The 26,192-nt window shown below is 35.7% G+C and overlaps 1 protein-coding gene across 1 annotated transcript; it reads left to right on the top strand.

The window, feature by feature from the left end:
• Positions 1-571: 571 nt before the first annotated feature.
• On the top strand, positions 572-13,312 carry LOC149221365 (alcohol dehydrogenase-like 4). The gene is made up of 11 exons (XM_089382963.1): positions 572-730; positions 1,455-1,586; positions 1,703-1,839; positions 2,264-2,313; positions 3,023-3,348; positions 3,460-3,542; positions 5,330-5,405; positions 5,565-5,626; positions 5,707-5,802; positions 5,891-6,052; positions 12,983-13,312. The coding sequence occupies exons 1-11, from the start codon at positions 604-606 to the stop codon at positions 13,091-13,093; spliced, it is 1,362 nt and encodes a 453-aa protein (XP_089239089.1). The 5' UTR covers positions 572-603; the 3' UTR covers positions 13,094-13,312.
• The last annotated feature ends 12,880 nt before the right edge of the window (positions 13,313-26,192 follow it).

Genomic DNA, 26,192 nt, shown 5'->3' with positions numbered 1-26,192 from the left:
AGCTCTCTGCACTAAGACCAAATTTGTTAAGACGTGCATGCCAATTGCCATGGTTACAAGGTTAACGCACATTATCTCCTCAAACGTGAGGCTCCAACAATCACTCAAACCAAATGCTAACTAACCCAAATCCATTAAGCAACTTCACTTAGAATGAAAAAACTTAATGACCATCCTCTTGGCTTAGACCATTAACATTAAAACATTATCGGCAACGTGCTACCACATCTGCAGTGGATTGAACAGATGGGAGGGGGTAGCTCGTCCCCCTCCTCGTAAATCACCCCACCCGGATGTTGCTGTTGAGAATTATTATTATGCAACCACAATTAAGTGGCCCAATGCTGACCGAACAATGGGCCTACCGTGGAATAATTTATACTCCGAGCAAGCAATTTGTATTGGAATGTGGTTTTAAATATTCAAAATCCATCTGCTTCTGCGGCGAGCTTTCCTCTTACCTCAGATGGCTGAAGATCCTTATAGTTGTGGTATACCCGGCGCTCCTATAAATGATGTTGAACTCCCTGTTCCGTGAGATAGTATAACCATTTAATTATCCAGTACTGTGATGTGTATTGGTCCTCAGTTGCTTTTTTAGCAATGGAAAGTAAGTGTGAAGAAAGTGTTCTTGTTCTCAGCGACGGTATTCAAAAGGTGGGCATCGGCTGCATTGACGAAGGGTGTGTCCTGCCCGTCAAAACGGCTGGTAAAGTCATCAGTTGCCAAGGTATAGTTTTGGTCCCATGTTTAAGCTATCTCCATTTTATACTTGTTTCTATTCTCTTCAAAATTCCATCTTAACCCCGGCATTGTCCAAGTTAATCCAACCCTATGGAGGTGTCCACTAAAACCAAATATATTGAAAGTGAACCAAATCTGTTAAAAGATGCATGCCAATTCCCATGGTTAAAAGCTTAACGCGCATTACCTCCTCATGCTTGATGCTCCGACAATCACTCAAACCAAAGGCTAATCAACGCGAACCCATTAAGCAAGTTCACTTAGAATGACAAACCTTAATGACCATCCTCTTGCCTTAGTACATTAGCATTAAAACATTATCTGGAAACACAGGTCTTCGGTCCATTGAACAGGTGGTAGCCCGTCCCCCTCCTCGTAAGTCAACCGATCCGGGTGTTGCTGTTGTAAATTATTATTATGCAACCATAATTAAATAAAAAAATTAGTGGCCTAATGCTGACCGAACCATGCGCCTATTGTGGAATAATTTATACGCGGAGCAAGCAATTTGTATTGGAATGTGGTTTTAAATATTCAAAATCCATCGGCTTCTGCGGCGAGCTTTCCTCTTACCTCACATGGCTGAAGAACCTTCCAGTTGTGTTATACCCGACGCTGCTATAATTATAAATGAGGTTGAACGCCCTGTTGGGTGAGAGTAGTATAGCCACTTAATTATTCAGTACTGTCATGTGTATTGGTCCTCTCAGTTGCCATGGAAACTAAGCGTGAAGAAAGTGTTCGTCTTCTCAGCGATGGGATTCAAAAGGTGGGCACCGGCTGCATTGACGAAGGTTGTGTCCTGCCCGTCAAAACGGCTGGTAAAGTCATCAGTTGCCGAGGTATAGTTTTGGTCCCATGTTTAACCCATCTCCACTCTCTATTCTCTTCCTATACATTTCAAATAAACTCTAATGTCGTTGAGATTCACTTGTGTCATGTTTTGCCTGATAAACAGCTGCAGTAGCATGGGGGCCGAGGCAGCCACTTGTTATAGAGGAAGTGCAGGTGGATCCTCCCCAGTATATGGAAGTCCGTATCAAAATCACCCACACCTCGCTCTGCCATACTGATATTACCGTCTGGATGGGCGCGGTAATATATAACTTCGTTTTCTAGCTTGTTATATTCATCTACTATATTCACATGGTAAATTAGTTTTTTGATGGTACTCAACAAGCAATTTTTTTCCTTTTCATAAGTGTAAATTTGGTGATTTTGTCGTATAAATGTATAAGCTAGTTTATTTTTTATTTATATGTTTTGTTTTATCAAACAGATTCATTTATCTGCATGGATAGCAAAGAGTCGGAAAATCATACTTTCAAACCTTAGCTGTAGAATAATGATACAGAATTAAAAGTGAATAAACTCTTTTATGGGTATAAATTTTTGAGAATAAGTGTCAATGATGGAAACTTCAATTTACAGGATGTAAGCTTTAATTTACTGGATAAATTGGTATTGTTTTAAAAAATCAAATTCATGATTTCTTCGCATAATACGCTTATGTTTACAGGACGAAAATATGGAAGCGTTTCCCCGCATATTCGGACACGAGGGTGCTGGGTGAGTTCTCATTATGGGAATTTTTATGGGGATTGTAGATTTTAGTAATATCTCGAAATTTAATGGGCAGGAGAGGGTCAAAATAATTATTGACTTAGGTTTAGTTAGATTTTCTGAGAGGGTCAAAATAATTATTGGCTTAAGTGTTTTAGTTAGATTTTTTGGAATTTTTTAGTGTTGGATGATCTAAAATATTGATGATGTGAAATCTTGATTTGTGTTATTTACATTAGTTTTTTAATTGTATATATAGATTCAGCACCCTGAAATTTTTAGGGCATTTCGATTGTGGAAGGATTATCCATCAAACTTGTGATTTCAATAAACTCCTACCAGATTTTAGAGAAATTATACTAGAAAAACTAATAGAAAATGTTTCCAAAAAATATCACTAAAAACAACTAAATTATTATTGACATTACTAATGACCCTTATATTCTTGGGGATATTTGTTTGACCATTTTCCTGATCCTCAGATTTTGATATATTTCTGTAATAAATATAATTAAACATTTCATTATCATGTTTTTCTTTATAATCATGTATTTTTGACATTTTATTTTTATTATAAATTTTGAGAATATTTACAAATCCAATAAACAATAAAGAAAAAAATTTAATTAATTGAGCTTGCTCCTAATCATTTGATTATTTATTTAATTAATTGAGCTTGCTCCTAATTAATTTCTGATTATTTTGTTGATTACAGGATAGTAGAGAGCGTAGGAGAAGGCGTGAGAGATATTAAAGAGGGAGACCATGTAATCCCGTTGTTCACAGGGGAGTGTGGCGATTGTGTGTGCTGTAAATCCAAGAAGACCAATCTGTGCAAGAAATTCCGTATTGAGTTGGAAAGAAACGTGATGAGAAACGATCAAAAAACGCGTTTCTCGATTATGGGAAAGCCTGTTTTCCATTTCATGTCGACTTCCACATTTAGTGAGTACACAGTCGTTGATTATGCATGCGTTGCCAAAATAAATCCAGAGGCACCTTTGGATAAAGCATGCCTGCTCGGCTGCGGCGTGACCACAGGTATATTTACTCTTGATGCTTGTTATGCACTTTGACAGTAATATAGTTATCTTTAAATGGAGTGGAGAAACTAAGGTAGAATGACAGATATTTGCGGTGGATATAAATCAGGTGTTGGAGCTGTTTTAAACACAGCGGACGTTGAACCTGGATCAACTGTCGCCATTTTTGGCCTCGGAACTGTTGGCCTTGCTGTCAGTATTCTTTGCCCTAAAATTAGTGTAGTTTTATGCGTTACTTATTGATTTAAGAGATGTATTCATTCTAGATTTGTTAAGTATAAAGGAGGGATAAGTTGAATTTTTTTTTTCCACATTTACATCTAGAATAATTGAATCCCTCCCCGCCCATCGTAAGTTCAAATTTATAATTAAATTAGACTTGCATTGATATGAAAGTCCACCCAACCTGACCAGGAAGGTCTCGCCAATTCCTCGGCTTGCAGGAAAATGATTTATTTGTGGAATTGGATGAATAGGAAGTTGTTTTGTTACGGGGTCTCCAAAATTTGTTTATTGAAAGGAAAAACAAGCATTTGTGATAGGAACAAAAGCAATCATGGTTATGGAACAAAATTTGAAAATACAGATAATTATATTTGAAATAGTGATCATTTTCCGACTGTGAAACTATCTACTTGAGCAAAAATTCTTAATATATATAAAAAGTACTATCAATCTCAGACATTGTCCTAGTTCAAACAATTCTAACCTACATTCTACAATATCACCGAGCACTGGACCTCCTCTACCTTTAACCTCTAAATTTGTCATTCAAAATTATTATGGATAATTTGAATTAGTGAACGTAAGGTCATTGTTCATTTTTGTTATACTACCACTTTTGACATTTCATTCAAAGTCAATTACGTATTAAAAAAAATGAAAAAAATTATGTGAACGCCAAATTCCAGGGCTGCCTGTATATCAGGCATGTTGTTTTAAATTTTGAAACTTGATTCTGGAATCCAACTTGTATACCAGTTATTGTAATATTAAATATTTCAAGATGAAAATTTTGTTAATCAATTTTACTCATATTCAATAGGTTGTAGCATGATTCATTATATTTATTCGTAAGTCAACTACTTTAAATTATAATCATAGATTAATTTGTGTAAAGTGAATTAATATAGTCATTTATACTTAACAACCTATTTCACCATTATTTAACATTGTTAGTAATTAATTTACCATGTTTCATAAAACTTAAATCAGGTTAGCCATAATTTACTAAGCTAATTTATACGATTTGACTATTAATAATGTTAGTTAATATTTATCCATGGTTCTCATTTTCCATTTTTCATATGCCCATCAATATCAATATCATTATAAATAGAAAATAATACTTATCCACTTATATTAATCATTTTATTAAAATAATCTTATTATAATAAAACTTATTATAACATTAAATATTTTTAAATTTTTATATATCTATCTATATCATCATAAATAAAAAAATAACACATACACACCTAATTAATCACTTTATTAATATAATTATACTAATACCACAACATTAAATATTACATAACTCAAAAAATATACACCAAAGCTAGCATGATTTAGGCTTCTATAGCCATACCCAATTCAATGATATGGCCAGTGATATAAAAGTCATTGAATTCTCTATACCACTAGCCAATGCAAATATGACAGATTCTATATACCACCAATCCCATTAAATGATATGTAACAGGACAGATAAATTTAAATGCTACATAACAGGATAGATAGTCCATGTTGGAACACCTCAGGACTCCCTGAACATAGCTGAGGCTGCCTTTGGTTGATATTTTTCTCGTTCTTGATGTCACTTCTCACAGTAGCGATCACGCTCTTGCATTCGTTGAATATTAACTACATAAGCCCAAAATGTTCCCAGTGGCTAAAGTTTACGTAATACCTCAATTCGATTAATGGAGATGGAATAAGTCTAAACGCAGTATCAGTAACAGTTTGAACACTGTGTGCAGGTTGCAGAGGGTGCCCGGATGAGAAAAGCCTCCAAGATAATTGGTATAGATATAAATCCAACCAAATTCACCAAAGGTAATTATAGAAATTCTGTGAATGGTAATTGTCGAACTTTTAATATTATGACATCAATTATTATATAAACAACTCTTATTATTATTATTAATTTATTATTGTATAAATAAGAACATGGAATTGAGACAGAAATTCGCATTGACTTGATTTGCGTTGCAGCGAAAGCCTTGGGAGTGACAGACTGCATAAATCCAAAGGACCATAAAAAGCCCATTCAAGAGGTACTTTTATGAATATTATTTTTCCAAAGAAAATTTAATTATGTTCTCCTTAATGCTAAATATAAAACTTTGTGTGATAGATAATAGCAGAGATGACAGATGGAGGTGTGGATTACAGCTTCGAATGCATTGGAAGCACAGAAGTGCTGTATCAGGCCTTCTGGGCTACTAGCGAGGTAATGCAATCCAATTTCCATCGCTCAAATTTCATTGCATTTAATACCGTATTAATATTAACATTAACATGATGGCATTGCATTGCAGCCATTGGGTTTGACGGTGTTAGTGGGGCTGGATGCAAGTCCACGTAAGATAAGCTTTCATCCAATCGAATTATTTACAGGGAGGAGATTAGTGACCACGGTATTTGGCGGTGTCAAGGGGAAGACCCAGTTGCCTGCTCTAGTAGACAAGTATATGTCTAAGGTACAAAACATATTCATTCAAAAAAATTTATGTCATTTGCTAAACTTGATATTGTTTTTTTCATAATTTGTAATTAATGTCTGCTGATCTGAAATCTGGTGAACAAGAGTGTGGGACGGGCATTGCGGATTTCCGGAATATTTTGAGATCCGATGGAGATTTTAGAATATTTAGAGAATCTACAATTGACATAAAAATCTTTTTTTTTTAAGTTCAGGGTGTTTGAATTCTTCAGATTTATCAATTTCTAATTCTAAAACATTTTTAGAACTCTACGATTAAAATAAAAATCGCCATTAATATTAATATCTTTATTTTCTGTTAAATTGGTAATTTCAAACTGCAGTCGACCATTGCCAGAAACCGTTCAGCCAACCAGTCGGAAAGCTCTCGGGCCAGCTTTCCGACGAGGGAATAAACCGGCAAGGAGCTCCGAGAAAATTTGGAGCCGCCACGTGTCATTGCCCTGACGTAACGCAACGTCATCTTCTCGGGGGTTAAAGTCTTGCTGCAAACTGCCCTCCGATATTGTTGTCAGCCGTCCGATGGGGTTCTTCATCCTCCACCGTCGATCTCCGAAGATGCAGTCAGCCCGCATCAAATCAATGTTTACGTGGAGTAAACAAAATTTTGTGCGTTGACCGCCGTAGGAGGAATTAAATGAAATTTATGTGTTTGTCGTAGTTTCAGGTGTATGTCATAAACTTCGTTATGGGCACGTTTTAATATATTAGGTGAGGCCCTTTAATATCGTTATGGGCACACGTTACTTTTTTTTAATATGTTTGCGTATTGTAGTTTTGTTTGAAAAAAAGGGGGTTGACTTCCATGAACGCACAGCAGTGCATAACGCCTGAATGAAAAACGTGGGAGTATATATAAAATATGTATGTAAGTTTTTTTTACAGGTTGTGAAGAAAAATGAAATACAAAAATGGTGGAGCGCAAGCTTGTTGTTGAACTTTGTTTATTTGCAAGATGATTCTTCACAGCAGTGAAAAAGAATGATGGAGCAGTAAAAGAAAAACACACAGCAGTGTGTAAAATGAGAAGAACCAGGTGATGTAATTTTTGGAATAGCAAAAACCATGTGTGGTTTTGCACAGCAGTGCAGAAAGGAAATGGTGGAGCGATTTTTGTAACTCTGTGTAAATTTCTTTTCACAGCAGTAAACTTATGTAAATCCTTTTATTACAGCAGTAAGTTGTTTTTCACACCAGTGAATATAAAAAGGGATTTTACAGTGGTAAATCTTTGCATCAGGTTTTAATGAATAGAAATCTTTTAATGGTGGTGAAATACTCTGTTCCTCAGTGAATTTTTTTTAAGTCTTCTGTGTGCACAAAAGATCCTGGAGCAAAAGAAACAGAGCATTGCCTCTGTGTGTTTGTTTATTTGGTTTTTGGTATTTTCCCCATCAAAAATACCCAACAGTGGTATCAGAGCTGGTTTAGGCTCTTTTTAGGAGACAAAGAAGCTGAAGGGAGAAGGTTGTTGCAGCAGCAAAACTTCTTAGCCAGACAGAAGACTCAGACATCAAAGGACTCAGATATTTCAAAAGTTCTTTTGTGTTGCTGAAGAAGCAGTGATCTGTTTTAAATACACAGACAAGGAATGGCTAGCACAAGCACTGGTATGGGTTTGTTTAACACCCAGCTCCCACAGTTTAATGGGAAGAACTATGACTACTGGTCAATAACTATGACAGCCCTGCTTGCCTCCCAAGACTTATGGGAAATAGTTGAAGATGGCTTTGAAGAACCAGCAGATGAAACTGAGTTCAATGCATTAACTCAAGGAGAGAAGGATCTGCTGAAGAACAATAGGAAGAAAGATTCAAAAGCCCGTGTGTTGTTGTATCTAGCAGTAGACCAGAGTATGTTTCCAAGGTTAGCAGCAGCAAAGACAGCCAATGAAGCATGGCAAACCCTCAAGACAGCCTATCAAGGCATGGAGAGAGTGAAGACAGCAAAGCTACAATTGCTGAGAAAGGATTTTGAGAACTTGAACATGAAGGAGTCAGATAACATTGACTCATTCTTCACTCATGTGATTGGTGTAATCACACAAATGAGAACTCATGGAGAAACCATTGAAGACAGAAGAATTGTGGAGAAAATATTGAGGGTCTTACCCTCAAGGTTTGATGCCATAGTCACCACCATTGAAGAGACAAAGGATCTCTCAAGCTATTCAGTTGATGAGCTGCATGCATCACTGATAACACATGAGCAGAGGTTGAGTAGGAATGAAAACTCATCTCTTGAGCAAGCCTTCAAGACCCAGATGTCCTTTGGAAGAGGCAGAGGTCAAGGCAGAGGAAACAAAAGAGGAAGAGGCAGAAGCCAGAATAGAGGTGGAAGGAACAACTCATCAAATGCACAAGGAAGAGGCAACAATCCAAATCAAAACCAAGGCCAAGGCAGCAGCCAACAAGGAGGACAACATCATGCTCAAGGACAAAGGTATGATAAATCTAATGTTCAATGCTATTATTGCAAAAAATATGGACATTATGCTAGTGATTGTAGAAAGAAACAGCATGATATGAACAGCAGACAAAATGCAAATGTTACAAGAGAAAACAGCAGTCAAGAAAATGTCCTGTTAGCTTGTAACATGGCTGAAACACATAGTGAGGACATATGGTTTTTAGACTCAGGTTGCAGCAACCATATGACCGGAAACATAGCCTTCTTTTCTGCCCTAGATAAAAATGTGAAATCAGAAGTCACACTAGGAACTGATAGTAAAGTGTCTGTTATGGGAAGAGGAGAAATAAAAATACTTTCAAAGCAAGGAGAAAGGAAAACCATAGCAGATGTATACTATGTCCCCGGAATGAGATGTAATCTCTTGAGTATTGGACAGCTTGTCCATAAGGGCTACAATGTTTTCTTTAAAAATGATGTGTGCACCATCATGGACATACCACCCAGCAAAAGATGCATTGCTGAAGTGAAGATGACAAGGAACAGGATGTTCCCTTTGAGGATCAGGGCAGATTTGAAAAACAAAAATGAAATTGCAGCAGTTACCCAAGAGGCCTTCCAAAGCGTGCCAAAGGATGAAAACTGGTTATGGCACTTGAGATTTGGGCATCTAAATTTTGGAGGTCTAAACTTATTGAGCAGAAAAGGAATGGTAAGAGGATTACCATTGATAGAGAAACCGGACAGCCTATGTGAAGGCTGCATTTTGGGAAAACAACATAGAGAAAGTTTTCCATCAGGGAAGAGTATAAGGGCAAAGACACCCTTAGAGATTATCCACTCAGACTTGTGTGGACCAATGCAAGCTCCATCATTAGCAGGCAGCCTATATTTCTTGACATTCATTGATGATTTTACAAGAAAGACTTGGATATATTTCCTCAAGAACAAAAGTGAAGTCTTTGAGAAATTCCAAAACTTCAAAGCATTTGTTGAAAACCAAAGCGGGCTGCACATTAAAGTTTTGAGAACTGATAGAGGAGGTGAATATATCTCCAAGGAATTCCTAAGATTTTGTAGAGAAAATGGAATACATAAACAGTTTACAGCAAGGTACACTCCACAGCAAAATGGAGTTGCTGAAAGGAAGAACAGAACCATCATGGAGATGGCAAGGAGCATGTTGAAGGCAAAGCATTTGCCAAATGAGTATTGGGCTGAAGCTGTACATTGTGCAGTTTATATATTGAACAGGTGTCCTACAAAAGCAGTCATGAACAAAGTGCCAGAAGAGGCATGGAGTGGGAGAAAGCAAGGAGTCACCCACATGAGAGTTTTTGGGTGTGTGGCCTATGCACACATTCCGGATCAGCTAAGGAGGATGTTGGACAGCAAAGGGGAGAAATGCATCTTCATTGGATACAGTGATGAATCCAAAGCCTACAGGCTGTACATTCCATCTACCAAGAAGTTCTTTGTCAGCAGGGATGTTCAATTCATTGAAGAGGAAGCTTGGGATGGAAGCATAGAGAAAACAGTGAATGTCAAAAACTGTTTGTCTCACGATGAAGATGAAGAGGAGGTGGCTGAAATGAATCCCCAAACAGCAGCACCAACACAAGGACAGCAAGGGACACCATTGAGGATCAATGAGAGTGCTTCTCCAAGCACACCACAAGGAGGAAATTCAAGTGCATCTTCAAGCACTTGCACACCAAGTGAACGAGGTAAGAAGTTTAGAAATCTAAGTGAAATTTATGAAGAAGGAATGAATTCCTTATTTGCCTTGTATTGTCATGTTGATGATCCTATTCATTTTGAACAAGCCATTAAAGATAAGAAATGGATAGAAGCTATGGATGAGGAGATGAATGCCATAGAGAGAAACAAAACATGGGATTTGGTTGAGTTACCAAAAGGCAAAGAAGTCATTGGTGTGAAATGGGTCTACAAGACCAAAAGCAATGCTGAAGGCAAGATTGAAAGGCACAAGGCAAGGGGTTGTCAAAGGCTACAAGCAGCAGTATGGGAGAGATTATGAGGAGACTTTCGCCCCGGTTGCAAGAATGGAAACCGTGAGAGCAGTGCTGTCCATAGCAGCTCAAAACAAATGGAAAGTCTACCAAATGGACGTGAAGTCAGCATTCCTAAATGGAGTGTTAATGGAAGAGGTCTATGTGGAACAACCTCTTGGATATGAGAAGAAAGGTGAAGAGCACAAAGTGTGCAAATTGAAGAAAGCTCTTTATGGGCTGAAGCAAGCGCCAAGAGCATGGTACAGCAGGATAGATTCATATCTATTGGATAATGAATTTGACAAATGTGAAGGAGAACCCACAGTCTACATCAAAGAAAAGGATGGTAAGATTTTGATTGTGGTCTTATATGTTGATGATGTTATTTTCACAGGTAATGATGATCAGCTCATTAAAAATTTTAAATCAGTCATGAAGGATGAATTTGAAATGACTGACATGGGTTTCTTGAGATACTTCTTAGGCATAGAAGTAGATCAAAATGAAAAAGGAATTTTTATATCTCAAGCAAGATATGTAAATCAAATTTTGAGCAGATTTAAGATGGAAGAATGCAAGGCAGCCATCACTCCCACAGTGATGGGATTAAAGCTCAGCAGAGAGGACAGCAGCAAGGATTTTGATCCTAGTTTGTATAAAAGTATTGTGGGTAGCCTTATGTATTTAACAGCTACTAGGCCTGATTTAATGTATGCTGTTAGTTTAATTTCCAGGTTCATGGAGAGGCCAAAGGAGGCACATTGGCAGGCAGCAAAGAGAATTTTGAGGTATGTCAAAGGCACCAAAATGTTTGGAATTTTATATCATGCCTCAGAACATTCAGATTTGGTTGGATACACAGACAGCGATTGGGCTGGAAGTGTAGATGATCGGAAGAGCACTTCCGGTTATGTTTTTAATATGGGTTCAGGAGCCATTTCATGGGCTTCTAAGAAGCAGTCCATTGTAGCATTGTCTACAGCAGAGGCTGAATATGTGGCAGCTACAGCAGCAGCATGTCAAGCAGTGTGGATGAGAAGAATGTTGAGAAGCTTAGGCCAAGAGCAGGCAAAAGCGACAGTGATTTTTTGTGACAATAGTTCAGCTATTGCTTTGTCAAAGAATTCAGTGTTTCATAAGAGAACGAAACACATTGATACAAGGTTTCACTACATCAGAGAATTGGTGAACAATGGAGAAATTGTCTTGGAACATTGCAGGACTCAAGAACAGGTTGCGGACATCTTGACAAAGCCGCTGGATCAGAAGAGCTTTGAATTTTTGAGAAAGTGTCTGTGTATGACTGAATGCCCAGCTGTTGAAATTAAAGGGGAGTGTTAAATTGGTAATTTCAAACTGCAGTCGACCATTGCCAGAAACCGTTCAGCCAACCAGTCGGAAAGCTCTCGGGCCAGCTTTCCGACGAGGGAATAAACCGGCAAGGAGCTCCGAGAAAATTTGGAGCCGCCACGTGTCATTGCCCTGACGTAACGCAACGTCATCTTCTCGGGGGTTAAAGTCTTGCTGCAAACTGCCCTCCGATATTGTTGTCAGCCGTCCGATGGGGTTCTTCATCCTCCACCGTCGATCTCCGAAGATGCAGTCAGCCCGCATCAAATCAATGTTTACGTGGAGTAAACAAAATTTTGTGCGTTGACCGCCGTAGGAGGAATTAAATGAAATTTATGTGTTTGTCGTAGTTTCAGGTGTATGTCATAAACTTCGTTATGGGCACGTTTTAATATATTAGGTGAGGCCCTTTAATATCGTTATGGGCACACGTTACTTTTTTTTAATATGTTTGCGTATTGTAGTTTTGTTTGAAAAAAAGGGGGTTGACTTCCATGAACGCACAGCAGTGCATAACGCCTGAATGAAAAACGTGGGAGTATATATAAAATATGTATGTAAGTTTTTTTTACAGGTTGTGAAGAAAAATGAAATACAAAAATGGTGGAGCGCAAGCTTGTTGTTGAACTTTGTTTATTTGCAAGATGATTCTTCACAGCAGTGAAAAAGAATGATGGAGCAGTAAAAGAAAAACACACAGCAGTGTGTAAAATGAGAAGAACCAGGTGATGTAATTTTTGGAATAGCAAAAACCATGTGTGGTTTTGCACAGCAGTGCAGAAAGGAAATGGTGGAGCGATTTTTGTAACTCTGTGTAAATTTCTTTTCACAGCAGTAAACTTATGTAAATCCTTTTATTACAGCAGTAAGTTGTTTTTCACACCAGTGAATATAAAAAGGGATTTTACAGTGGTAAATCTTTGCATCAGGTTTTAATGAATAGAAATCTTTTAATGGTGGTGAAATACTCTGTTCCTCAGTGAATTTTTTTTTAAGTCTTCTGTGTGCACAAAAGATCCTGGAGCAAAAGAAACAGAGCATTGCCTCTGTGTGTTTGTTTATTTGGTTTTTGGTATTTTCCCCATCAAAAATACCCGACATTTTCTGCATATATTTATACATTTTGATGGCAGGAAATCAGAGTTGAAGAATATATTACACATGAACTACCCTTTTCGGAGATCAACAAAGCATTTGATTTGTTGTTGGAGGGGAAGTGCTTGAGATGTGTTCTCCACCTGTAGCTGAAATTAACAGTCAGTTGATGATATCGTCCATCGTTATTCAATGCGTTCTCTCATCTGGATGCTATATGAATGTTGTCACCAGGGCCACTTCACATGAGGAAGTGTAATTGTCTGACAAAATAAATAAACAACCATGTACTCGAGCATCTTTTTATCTTGTAGCATCTTTTTATCTAAGAAAATAACATTATGTAATGTAATATTTAAGCTCATTTTCTCATAAGTAACTGTTAATATATTACTAAAATCACGGGGACTACCATTCAAATCATAAATGTACAAGTTTGGATTCTGCCGACTCAAACTACACATCAATTTTCCGTCGTCGGGAGTTGTTTTTTTTCTTTGTAATTGTAATTTGATATTACATTTTTTTTAATTAATTTAAAATATATAAATAAATTTAATATTTCAAAACCATCAATAAAATGTCAAATTTTACAAATTATAACTGTTTAATTAAAAAAACATATATATTATAAGTTGAACTACACTTTTCTCTTCTATAAATTCTTATAAAACTACTACTCATTTTGGTACCACTGCTGTCTTCGGCTAATTTTGACAGTATAGATCACGGTCTTGCGATGAAGATGGAATAAGTCCAAACACAATATCAGTCACATGTTAAAGCATATTAATGTTATTACTTGTTTTTCTAAATCATGTAAATTCCCAGCTTATATATGGAAAAGAATAATGAAGAACTGTTGCAAGAAAATGAAGCTATTAGTAAAACTGGGATGAACTGGAGGTTGCTTTGTTACAAGCTGTGCAATATTTGTTTGTTGAAGACAAAATGTGATAATAATATTTGTTTATTGAAGCCAAAATGTTATAGTACGAAATTTAATTATAATTATAAAACAAAATTTGAAAATACAAATACTCATATTTAAAACATGACTATTTGGTTATTGTGAAATAATCTATTTATTTATGGAAGAAAAATTTATATATATGAATTGCTTTTAGTATGATTTTATAGATTTACAACAAATTAAACTTAAAGAAACTTTCTAAAAATCTAGTTAAAAGCAACTCGTTCTACGACATAAGTGTACACTAACATCTGCCATTCGAAATTAAAATTATTGTATGTAAATTCATTTTCTGTTTCCTTGTTATCTTTAACGTTTTGAAAATCTTTTTTTGGTCAAGTAGGAATAGAGTTTTCTATTAACGGAAACAAGTACATTACATATTTTTACAAGGTAAACCAAACTTCCTTGTGTCTATCAAAAAATGGTCCACATGACCTATCTGAAATGGATTTGACTTTAAAACTTTAGAACTCGGAACCATCCCTTCTATCCGGAGATATGGCTAACACAGGTAATACACAAAAACCCCACCCGCAACCCATAAGGTTGGATTTCAAAAATTTTACATTCGCTACCATAAAAAACAACAGTTCCGCAGTCCCGGTACAATGCCCTGACATCCTCCAACTAAATCAATGATAAATCAACCATTAACGACTAACATTAAATCCTAAATTCGCATCCGCCCTTCCACTTGCACCACTGACCCACCACCATTGATCTACCCTTCATGGATCAAACGGTCCACGCAAATTTCGGATGGACAAGAAGCTCGAGAAATACCCCCGAAAAGTGGTATCCTCATCTCTCCTCGCTGCTACTACGTGTCGCTGGAAGAAAATCTTATTCAGAGTCAAATACGTCTAAACAAGTGTGGAGGGCTACTTGTATATCTCAAATTTGATTAATTTTCACAATAATAATTATATTCATTTATAAATTAATTATTATAATTTATAGTAAAGAAATTTAATTTAAAGTGCAATAATATAGTTTATTTTTTATATAACCAATTTATATCATTGTAAATAAAATATAACATTTATTTCATTATATTAATCACTTTACTAATTTAATAAAAAATAACACTTATTTTTATATATTAATCACATTATTAATATAATTATTAATTATAGTAGTATACTACTTACTACAACCTTGAATATTAAATTTTTAAATTAAATATACATTGAAGCTGGTTGTATCCACAATGTTATACAACGTTTCATGATATGAAACGTGATAGAAAATTCTTTGAATTCTAATTCATTTCAAATCCAAAAGTCACAGCCTATAGGTGATATAAAAACCGTTGGATTTGAATTCATTTCAAATTCTCTATACCAACGGCTAATTCAAATGTGACAGTTTCTATATACCACCAATAACATTGAATGTTCTATAACAAGGTAGATATCAACCGCCTTGCCCTGGTTGTCCACGTTAGAACAATTCACCACTCCCTAAACTGCTATCAATATTTGTACACGGCATGGAAATTAATGGAGGTTTTCTTGCAGGCGTTTAAAACATCCATTCCATTAAGAAATGGAACACATGATCGCTGTATCCAACACACTGTTTCATCACATCTGAAAATGTCGATTGGTGTGTGGCTAATTTGTGTCTTACAAGTGACTCCATCGAATTTCGAATTTTGATTGGATTCGGTTATTTATGCTAACTAATTGTTTGGATGGTCAAAAGTAATTGGAATTTGCGTAAAAATTTTTCAAAAAATCTTATAGAGACAATATTTGAACCATGTTTTTGATGGTGGAAATAAATTCAACACTATCAAAAACTTCTAAAACACTTAAAATTATAAAATTTAACAAATTTTACTTAAATTTAAAAAAATCCCTACTTAATTTTTTCAAAATATAACTAAAATTTCCATATCTCCATCAAAAAAACATACATAATCGTTAGAGTACAGCATTTAGATTATCACATGCAACAATCCTCTCAAAACGTCTGTATGGAAGATTACCACCGAAATGATCATATCCAATAATCCCCTAAAAAATGATGGATATAATATTACCATGTATAATGCTCCTTTCACCTAAGGGAAGATAATCTAGGGCTACAACTCTATTCCCCACGGAAAACATTATGAGGCAGGGAAGAGATGCATAAGGGTTCAAACATTTTCCAAACGCCTTCTTGAAGAAATATCGTGTTTCGTGGTGTTTTATTTGTGTTACATCTGTGAAATATGGATTTTAAGAATGGTGTAGTAAATTATAACAAATATCTTGACTTGCTACATAACATAGTTTTCTAAAGATAAAAGATATATCGTTGTTTCAAATTCACTCTTGCCTTTATCAGATAACTCAAATAATATATGTATCACACATCCTTTACTCTCAACGGATTGTAACCACACGGACGTTTTGGCATCAAAAATAATTTGTAAAAATATAGTAATTAAAAATAAATTTATAAAATAAAATGATAATTAAAATAATTTTAATATATTATTTTTTATTAATATTAAAATGTGTTTGTGTAAAAAACCACAATTTATTTGATATTTAAAATTAAAAAATATTAATTTATAAATAATATATAATTAAGTTTTTATTTTTTTTTTTATTATAAAGTTATGTTGATTTTAAATTTATTGTGCGAATGTAGTAAACAAGTTACCCTTATAAATATAATCATTTATTTACTTTTAAAAAACAAGTGAAATATTTTTATAATATTTTTCAATTTAGAAATATATGATTTTAATAAAAGTGATTTATAATAATTGTAAATATAAAAATTTATAATTCTAAAATATAAATATATGATACAAATTTATAATTTTAATATATAAATATATGATTCTAAAAAAGATGGTTTTTTCAAAATATAAGAATGATTAATTTATTAATTTTTTCTTTATTTTATAATTCTAAAATATATAATTTTATGTCTTTTATAATATAGTATTTTTCAATAAATTATATATCAACGTAATTATATGTAATATATGATTATACAAATTTTTGATAAATAATAACCCTTTACATTATTTATATTAATATGAATATAAATTTAATAATTTATATAATCTATTTAATAATTATATTTTCTAACTTCAATATATCATGATTTAAAGTCCATACATACATATTTAAAATTATAATTTGTTTTTTTTAATAATAACATTAATTAAGAATTTAATATATAAATTGTTATAATTTAATTTTTGTGTAAGGAGAAGGATAAAAAATCACACTATTTTGGTTGTTACCTCTGAGCTCATATGATAGATTATTAATTTAAAGTATGATAATTAAAATTCAAACCAAATTTCTTCAAGCAAGAATATTGAACAAATAAATGTGGAATGTTTTCATTGTTACAATTGTAGAGGTAGCATATGCCTAACCATTGAACAAATAAGTGTAGAATGTTTTCATTGTTACAATTGTAGAGGTAGCATATGCCCAACTAATAAAAAATTCTTTGTACATCCCAAGTCAAAATGTTTCCACAAAGGATCAACCACATCAATGCAACACCTTTTGGAGGGGCCTTGAACTTCCAAATGACTCTCCACCACCAATCTCTTCCCACTGCTCCATTAGAGATAACTATGTGGTCTTTAGCACTATAACGACCACCTAAAACATTAAAAGTCCATATTAACTCATCCAGGGCTTTAGGGATTTTCACATGAGCATTAGAAAGAGAAGAGACAAACATGTCCCAATGTTTTTTCCATTTCTTTAAGAATCTAAGATGTTCAATAGAGAGACACCCTTACTTCCACAAAATAGTGGACATAGGATTTTCAATTATAGAAAGTGTAGACCTTCCAATCTATTTGAAAAGATGAGAAATTTCTTCTATGGGTGATTGTATATTAAATTATGCTTATTTGTTTCCACTGTAGTGAAATGGAATATGGTAGTCAATTAATATGATTTATTATGAATATTTAAATATTTTAAAAAATTTCTTTTAATTTTAACAATTATGATATCTTTTAATTTTAAACTGTGACTAATGTTTATTTTAAGCCATAATTATGATTAGAGAACTTTGTTTATTCAGGAACTGTAAGCATCACTTATGCTTACACACATGTTTGCAATCTCAAACATTCAGTGAATGCACACATGACCACATTGCACACACATTCACTTCACACACACAGAGACCATCTTTGGATGGACAAGAGTATGCTCTTCCCCTTCCACCGATAAGAGATCTTTGGGAATCAAAAATTTTAGTTGGTTTTTGGATTAAATTTCATATTTTCACACCTTAAGTTCAAATGAGAAGTGGTCCATCACTCCAACGTCTAAGCCTTTGTAAAGTTAATCTAACTTAACACACTAATTTCCACCATTGAAGGGTCATCGAAGATTTTTTGTAGTTTAAGTTAGGATTGTGGGGGTAGGCATCTCAATAACCCCCTTTAGTTATTTTACATCTCAAACATAGAATTTCATAATAGGGAACTTGAATTCCTCCATCATCCACCATCCAAAAAGCCAGTGGAGCAACATAAAACTGTAAAGGGGGTAAGGCTTAGGTTCAAGGTTATTGTGGGCTTCCTGGGGTCTCCGAGCCCTTAGTAGGGGCTCTAGATCCAATATTGATACCTCGAAGTTGAGATTCACTCTCTCACACTCCACAATTGTAGCTCAATGGCCAATATTAGAATATCTTACCCTGTAGGTTATAATGGTGGGAGCCACTATACCTAGAGGTGATTTTGGATAGCTGTTGGAAACATTTCCAACTCTTTCGGGAATCTCCATGGTGAAAAGAAGATAAATACCCATGATTAAGAATCTTGTTAATTTTCTTAGAAATATTTAAATGTTTAATTATATATTAAATTATTTTTATAGTGAATAATAATATTTTTTCTGGAATTCGGGAGGGATTGATTGAAATAATAAGTTTTATCATTGAAATCTTCACAAACGAAGTGCCCAAAGGGCTTTTGAGGGTGTTGAATCCATATATGTAATAAAAAAATAAAAAAATTTGAACAAAAAAAATCAAGATTTCACCACAATTATTTTCGCCGGATTCCAGCTAGAAATCAATCAGAAACTCTAAAAAACCTCACATACAAAAAAAATTTCTGTTTTTAATTTTGGACAATGCAAAATAAATATTTTGGTATTATTATGAATTTATATGTATTAATATTTTATAAACTATGCTTAGTGGAACTATGGACAATAGACATCCATCTTTGTCCACAAAATTTCGTTACAACTACATACACTAATATCATTTTTACATGCCGCCCATCGATATAAAATTACTCTAGCTAGAATGATTATGGATATAGATAGCTTCTAGAATGATTATGGATATAGATATAAATCATTGTAGCTTCTATATATGTATATAGATATGGAAGCCATTTTTCGTATATGCACACTTACATATCTATGTACATTTATAGAATTTGAGCATATACTGAAGATGGTTTCTGTATATGTGAATATTTTTTATATGCACGCACACACACACACATATGGAAGCATGCGTATATGGAATATGGATTACATATATGTGGAGCTTCTGTATATGAAAATATATGGAAGTCATATTCCATATACACACAACTTCTGTATATGAGGGTATATATGAAAGCCATTTTCTGTGTATGCATGCTTCCATATCTAAGTGCATGTATAGAAGTTGTACATATACAAAAATTGCGAATACATAGAAACCATCTTCTGATATGCATGCATCTCTATATGCATGACTTATGTATATGCATGTATCTATGGAAGTGTGCATATACAGAAGATGGATTTCGTATACGTGGAACTTATGTATATGCACATTTTCCATGTATGAACATGGTTACGGAAGAGTACATATACAGAGGATGAAGTTTTATATGCATAACTTTCGCATATGCACATAGATATGGAAGCGTAACTTTACGAAAATCACATATGCAGAAATGTGAGTGCATTTATGAAATTTGAATTCTATAGATGTACTTGAATATTTATATACACATACATAGCTCCACAAATGAAATGTGTTTTCTATATATGTGCAATTTTTGTACATGCACATAGATATGCAAGCACATATATAGAAGTCAAATTTCTTACATGCACGTGGATTTTCACATATGTGTGATTTCCATATATGTACACTTCCATTTGTATGTGCCTATATTGATACTATGCATATACGAAATACATTTTCTGTATATGCATGCTTCCGTATCTATGTGAATATATCAAAGTTGTGTATATACACAAGTTTTTCATATACGGAATCCATCTTCGATAGATACAGGCTTCCATAGATATTGTTGGGATAGGATCCCCTATGGTCAAATTTTGGTACTTACTTTTTGTACAAATGTAAAGTCTCCGTGATTTGAGGAAGTGGAGACCTTTGGTAATAAGAGACAAAGGGGCTTTATTCCCTTAGGTTGTTAGGAGACAGGGAGGTTTGAGACCCGCCCATGGTCCATAGACCATGGTATTGTAAAAGAAAAGGCTATATATAGAAGATCATTTTATGGGCAAGTAAGCTAAGGAAGAAAAGTCTGTTTCCTGTACTTAGGCAAAGGGGAAGGCTCCTGTCACTGAGTGTGCGAAGACCTTGGTAAGTCCGCAGTCCAAGTGGGTGGGCCCTTGTGGCTAAGGGTGCAGGGAAGAAGAGTCTGTACTTGAAAGAATACATCGAATAAAGATAGTTTTGATCAGTAAATTGTGCATCTGTGCATCTGTATTTACTTCTGGAGTTTTTGTATTTCCACTCTGTATCTGAAGTTATATAAATGAATGCTTATCTAATGCATGAACGTAATAGATCAGTATAATTTATAGATGTTATGAATGTTTGATGACCTTCGCAAAGGTATAGATTTTGTTTAAGTGAATTACTGCAATTATCTATTTCAGAAGGGTTAGGGTTCGCAAAGATAGAACTAATCCCTAAAAGCCGTAGGAACCCATCACACAGACCTTTGGATGCAAAAATTTGGTTCTTTCATCCCCTAATACTACTTCAGGTGATACTACAACCTGTGCTATGCGGGTTGCTGAAAGGGCCAACAATTTAAGGTTTTATTGGTTGGCGCATAATTTTGAACCTAGGTCAAGTCCCATCAATCTAATGAATGGTTCCATTGTTGGGATTGGGATCTATCTAAGGAATGAGTGATAAGTGGTTCCCCACTAAGAAATAAATTGAAAAGTGGATAGATAAAAAATTTCACATATTTGTAGCTTAGGAGTATAGGAATTTGCGCCTGTCAAAGGAAGAGCGGCTGAATAGATACATATTCGTAGACAAACATGAGAAATTCTTATGCTCTTTCCCTTGTGAATTACATGAATGGTTGTCCAAATCGGTCAATAGTCAAGGTACATGGAAGCTTGACGGCCTTATTGTGTGGACCCAAGAATTAGTGAAGCACTTGGAGGCTTTAAAAAATAAAATCGCGTGGGTTGTCAACCACTCGATCGATAGTATTTTGGGATGATTCATTACTGAGTTCGTGATTGATACGTTCACTAGTTATAGTGAAGCAAAACACAATTTTTTCAAGGGACCAAGAGCTAAGTACCTGAAATCCTTGAAGACCTGGATTAAGATGCTATTGTGTGAAAAGCAGGTTATGCCTTTAAATTGATGTTTGGGACTACATGAAGTGGGAGAGCATTCAGAAAGAACCTAGATCAAGGCTCAGAATATAGTTCACTATTAGGATCATCTGATAGTGATGATGAAGGTAGTATTCTGATGACACGACTAAGTGCACTGCAGATCGTAAGACAAGGTATCACAGGGATACCTCATCCAACCACTCCACCTTCACCTCCACCTCCATGCCACACACCTACACCTTCGCCTCCACCTCCACCTACATTATTTAACATGGCCAACATAATGAAGATACCTATATTTAAGGGTCTGGGGAATGAAGACCCTGAGAAATTTTGGTTCGTCGTGATGCCATATGGAAGGCACAACAAATCACTGATGACGATATGAAGAAATCATAGGTAGTCACAGAATTATAGGAAAAGCGCTAAGTTGGTATATCAAGGTTTGCTCAGGTAAATCCAACGTGACTATACTAGAAACCCAACAAGCATTGAACAATTAATTTAAGAAACCAAAAACATAATCCCATACAGTAATGAAGTTTAAAGAGATTAATTAGAGGGTAAACGAGTCTGCATGGGACTTTGATCAAAGATCGAAGTGTTTGATTCAACAGGTTAACATGAGAATTGCAGATGATCAGCACAGCGACTGGTACATTTCTTCGCTCCTACCTCATATGAGATTACCACTATCACAACAAAGAATAGGAACGCAAGCTGAAGCCTTGGAGATTTCCATGTGACTAGAGGCTTCACCAGTGCAGGATACGAATCTAGGGGTAGAGAAGATTTAGTCACAACTAGCTAGCCTGCACATGGAATTACAAAGACTTAAGAAGGGAAAGGAAGTCCAACCTGAGGTGCCCATGGAGGTTTGGTGCTTGAAATGTAAAGGCCATGATAATGATAAGGCCCACTGCCCAGTCAATCAGAATTACCTTATTGGGGGAGGTCTAGTCCCCCTGAAGCTAGAAAACACCATTAGGTTGAGCACAGGAGTAGCCTTATGGTGCGCTATCTATCAAATCTTTCATAAACACGTGACTCATAACTGTCATCTCCTACAAAAGTTTGTGCAAACTCCACAATAGTTGTTTTTCACGTTCTGTAAATTGGTCGGGCATGATGAGTGCAACTGTTAGAGCTATGAACTGATGATGGAGTGGACCCCTACATATAGGATGCGGGTAGAAAATAGGCCTCAGGACCAAGGCACGAGTGTTTCATGTGGAGGATTCTAAGGCCGAGGAAGAGGATGAGGAGGAGGAGCTAGAAGGGGTCATAGATAGGTTATTTGTTACAATTGTGGAGAGGCAGGTCATTTTTCACACGACTCTTAGAATCTGATGCACCCCTCTTGTTAGTATTGCTGATAGTTTGACCATGACATAGAATATTGCCCAGTACTAATGGTGAAGATGCAGTAAAAGAAAGTTCAAACACCTACGCAAAATATCCAAATGATGAGAGTGGAGCCTCGTGAAGAGGAGGCTAGCATCAATATCATGACACGAAGCGATATAGCCACTGGAGAATATAAAGGAAAGCATCCGAAAGCTGAAGGATGGGTACACAAGGCTGCTAAGAAGGAAGTTGGGTTTGATATAAGTCACGCAAAGGAAACCATTATGGAAGCTAAAAAGATCTTCACAGAAGCCTCTACATCAGGAATTTAGGAGAATTTTGGTGGACACAACAATGCACAAGACGTAGACCCTTCACCTTTATGAAGACTTGCATGAATCTTCTACGAGATAGAAAGACGTTAGAAGGGTTGCAAGAGCTTATTTATAATTGTACGGGTAAGATTAAAACTCCTCTAAAACAGTGCGTAGTACGTAAAGTGAGCCAAACCAAGAAGCGAACAGGTTGCAAGATGAGACTAATTGCAGAGATTGGAGAGTATGAAATGGATCAGGAAATTCTCGATCTAGGGTCTGATGCGAATGTTCTACTAAGGAAACCATGGGAAAGAATGGGAAGACCTACACTACAATGGTATCCTATCCAACTATGCATGGAGAAACATCAAAAGATCATTCGTATGGGGTGCCTATATGGGGTCACAATAGATATTGAAGGAGTTACTTCCATAGCTGACCTCGAAGTGATCGAAATAGTTGACGATAGTAACCCTTACCCTGTGCTACTAGGCATTGATTGGGCCTTTGATATGGATGTGATTATTAATATTAAGAAGCACAAAATGACGTTCGAAAGAAAGGAGCTCTGATTTATTGTTCCATTGGATCCAACTGAAGATGGGCGATATATGGAACCAGTCTGTGATTATGAAGAAGAGGATGATCTGGACCAGATCTATAATATCGCTACACATGATGAGGATTGGGTCAATCCTACCGCGGATGGATGGATCACATGGGATAAGGATAGTTCCTGCACTGCAGATTTTGATGAGGAGCTTGAGCATTAACAGAACCGATTACACGAAGTCTCCTCACTACGTCGTAATATGTTGACAAAATCGCTTCAATGCATATCCACTAACATACAAAATTTTCCTTATTATGATGGTTTAGAAGATGTTAATTTTTTTTGGATAAGTTTGAAAGGGATGTGCTAGAAGAGCATCGGTTGTAACTGCTATATTTGGCACTGCGAGCTACGCCTGCCTATTGATGGGGTACACATAAGAACAACTTCATCGATTGGAAAGAATACAAGCGAGTGAGGAAGTTGAGGTTTGGGTATGCCACTACCTGTATGATAAAGAAATACACCAGGAAGGACGATCTGCACGAACATTTGGCATGGTGGACTAAAGCATTTGGAGAGGAACCGCAGTCAGAATGGGTTCACATATTTTGCCACAGCTTTGATACCATCCCAACGAATTAGTACGTGGAAACTAAGATGCAACATGGGACAGCTGAATGCGATATCCTGAGGTAAATTTTCCTGTTAAATTTTAGCTTTAAAGATGGCTTTGAGTGTATTGATGAGGTTCTCCAAGAAATCAAAGTTGCAATCTTTAAAATACCTGAGGACCTGTTAGAATGGGTTCAGCTAGATTGGAATATGCAGCTACGCCATGCGCTAGAATGTTATGATGTAGCTGCAGAAGAAGGCAAAGATTACCCTAGAAACATCAATATTCCTTAGTCTGAAGGACAATGCGAGGTTGAGGGACCGAAAGTAGTAGTCCCCCGACATATAGGCAGGTACAAATTGGATATGACTCGCAGTCAAAGTTAGCTAAGATAGGTGACTATTGGGATGAAGATACATTTGATAAGGTCGCAGAACTATTGCACAAATACTAGAACTTGATTCCCACCAAGGTTTCAGATCTAAAGGGGATAATAGGGTATTTGGGAATTATGAAGATTACTTTCAATCCAAACACAAAGCCTATAAAGTAGTGCCCCTACTAATTAAATTCCAAATATAAGGAAAAGGTCTGCAAGGAGTTGGATAAAATGTTGGAGTTTCGAATCATTGAACCTATTTAGGAATCAGACTAGGTGAGCCCCATGGTAGTCCAAGAAAAGAAGCAGCAATATGAAATTCAAATATACATAGACCTAAGAAAGTTCAATGACGCATGTGTCCATGACCCATTCCCAATGCCATTTATAGATGAAGTGTTGGGTAATGTTGGAGGGTAGGAAGCCTACTCATTCACTGATGCATTTTCAGGGTACCATCAAATCAATATCATGCCAAAGGATCGCAGCAAGACCACCTACATGACTAAACAGTGTTGTTTTCAATATACATACTTACTTTTGGGCTGAAGAATATGAATGCGATCTTTTCATGAGTAATAATTGCAGATTTTAAGGAATTTATCCGAAAATTCTTAGAAGTCTACTTTGATGAGTGGACCATATTTGGATTGGTAAAGCGTCATTCTGCTAGTCTGCACCTTATTCTAGATACCTGTCGAAGACATTAGATCATCCTTAACCTGAAAGAGTGCATCTTCTATGTATCGTATGGAATATTGTTGGGTCATGTCGTTTGAAAGCAAGGATTGATGGTAGAACTTGCTAGGATAGTTGTCATTGTTAATTTGGAGGCCTCTAAGAACATAAAATAGTTGCGCACAATGTTGGGCCATAATGGATATTATAGAAATTTTATCAAGGCATAAGCGCAAATAACTACACCCATGGAAAAATTGTTGAAGAAGGAAGCGACATTCTATTGGGATGAAGATTGTCAGAACAGTTTTAACATTTTAAAGGAAAAAATGGTCACCAAACCCATTCTGGTGTTCCTGAATTGGAAAAAAGAGTTCCATGTTCATATGGATGCATATTGTATTGCGCTAGGTGTGGTGCTGACCCAAATAGGCAAAGGAGATATTGGTCATCCTATAGCATTTGCGAGTAGGAATTTTTCAAAGGCGGAGAAGAACTACTCGACTACACAAAGTGAAGAACTAGCAATGGTGTATGCATTGCAAAAATTTTGGCACTATCTGTTAGGCGCACACTTCAAAATGTATACATACCATTCTGCTTTAAAATACCTGGTCAATAAGCCTGTGTTGGGGGAGAGGATTTGTTGATGGTTGTTGCTATTCCAAGAGTATGATTTTGAGGTGATCGTGAAGCTCAAAAACCTGAATGCTGGTCTTGATCACCTATCCCGGATTGAGACTGGTGATGAGCCTACAAGTTTGGA

Source organism: Pinus tabuliformis, chromosome Q (assembly GCF_031772625.1).
Source record: "Pinus tabuliformis cultivar Carrire ecotype Pingquan chromosome Q, CPIR1, whole genome shotgun sequence".
Lineage (NCBI taxonomy): Eukaryota > Viridiplantae > Streptophyta > Pinopsida > Pinales > Pinaceae > Pinus > Pinus tabuliformis.
The sequence above is the reverse complement of the archived record's forward strand: the minus strand, read 5'-3'. Positions and strand labels throughout refer to the sequence as shown.

Coding starts and splice junctions, on each gene's coding strand:
- LOC149221365 (XM_089382963.1), top strand. CDS start 604: ATGGAAAGTAAGTGTGAAGAAAGTGTTCTTGTTCTCAGCGACGGTATT. Junction 5,627..5,706: donor ATAAAAAGCCCATTCAAGAG/GTACTTTTATGA, acceptor TTTGTGTGATAG/ATAATAGCAGAGATGACAGA. Junction 5,803..5,890: donor CCTTCTGGGCTACTAGCGAG/GTAATGCAATCC, acceptor ATTGCATTGCAG/CCATTGGGTTTGACGGTGTT.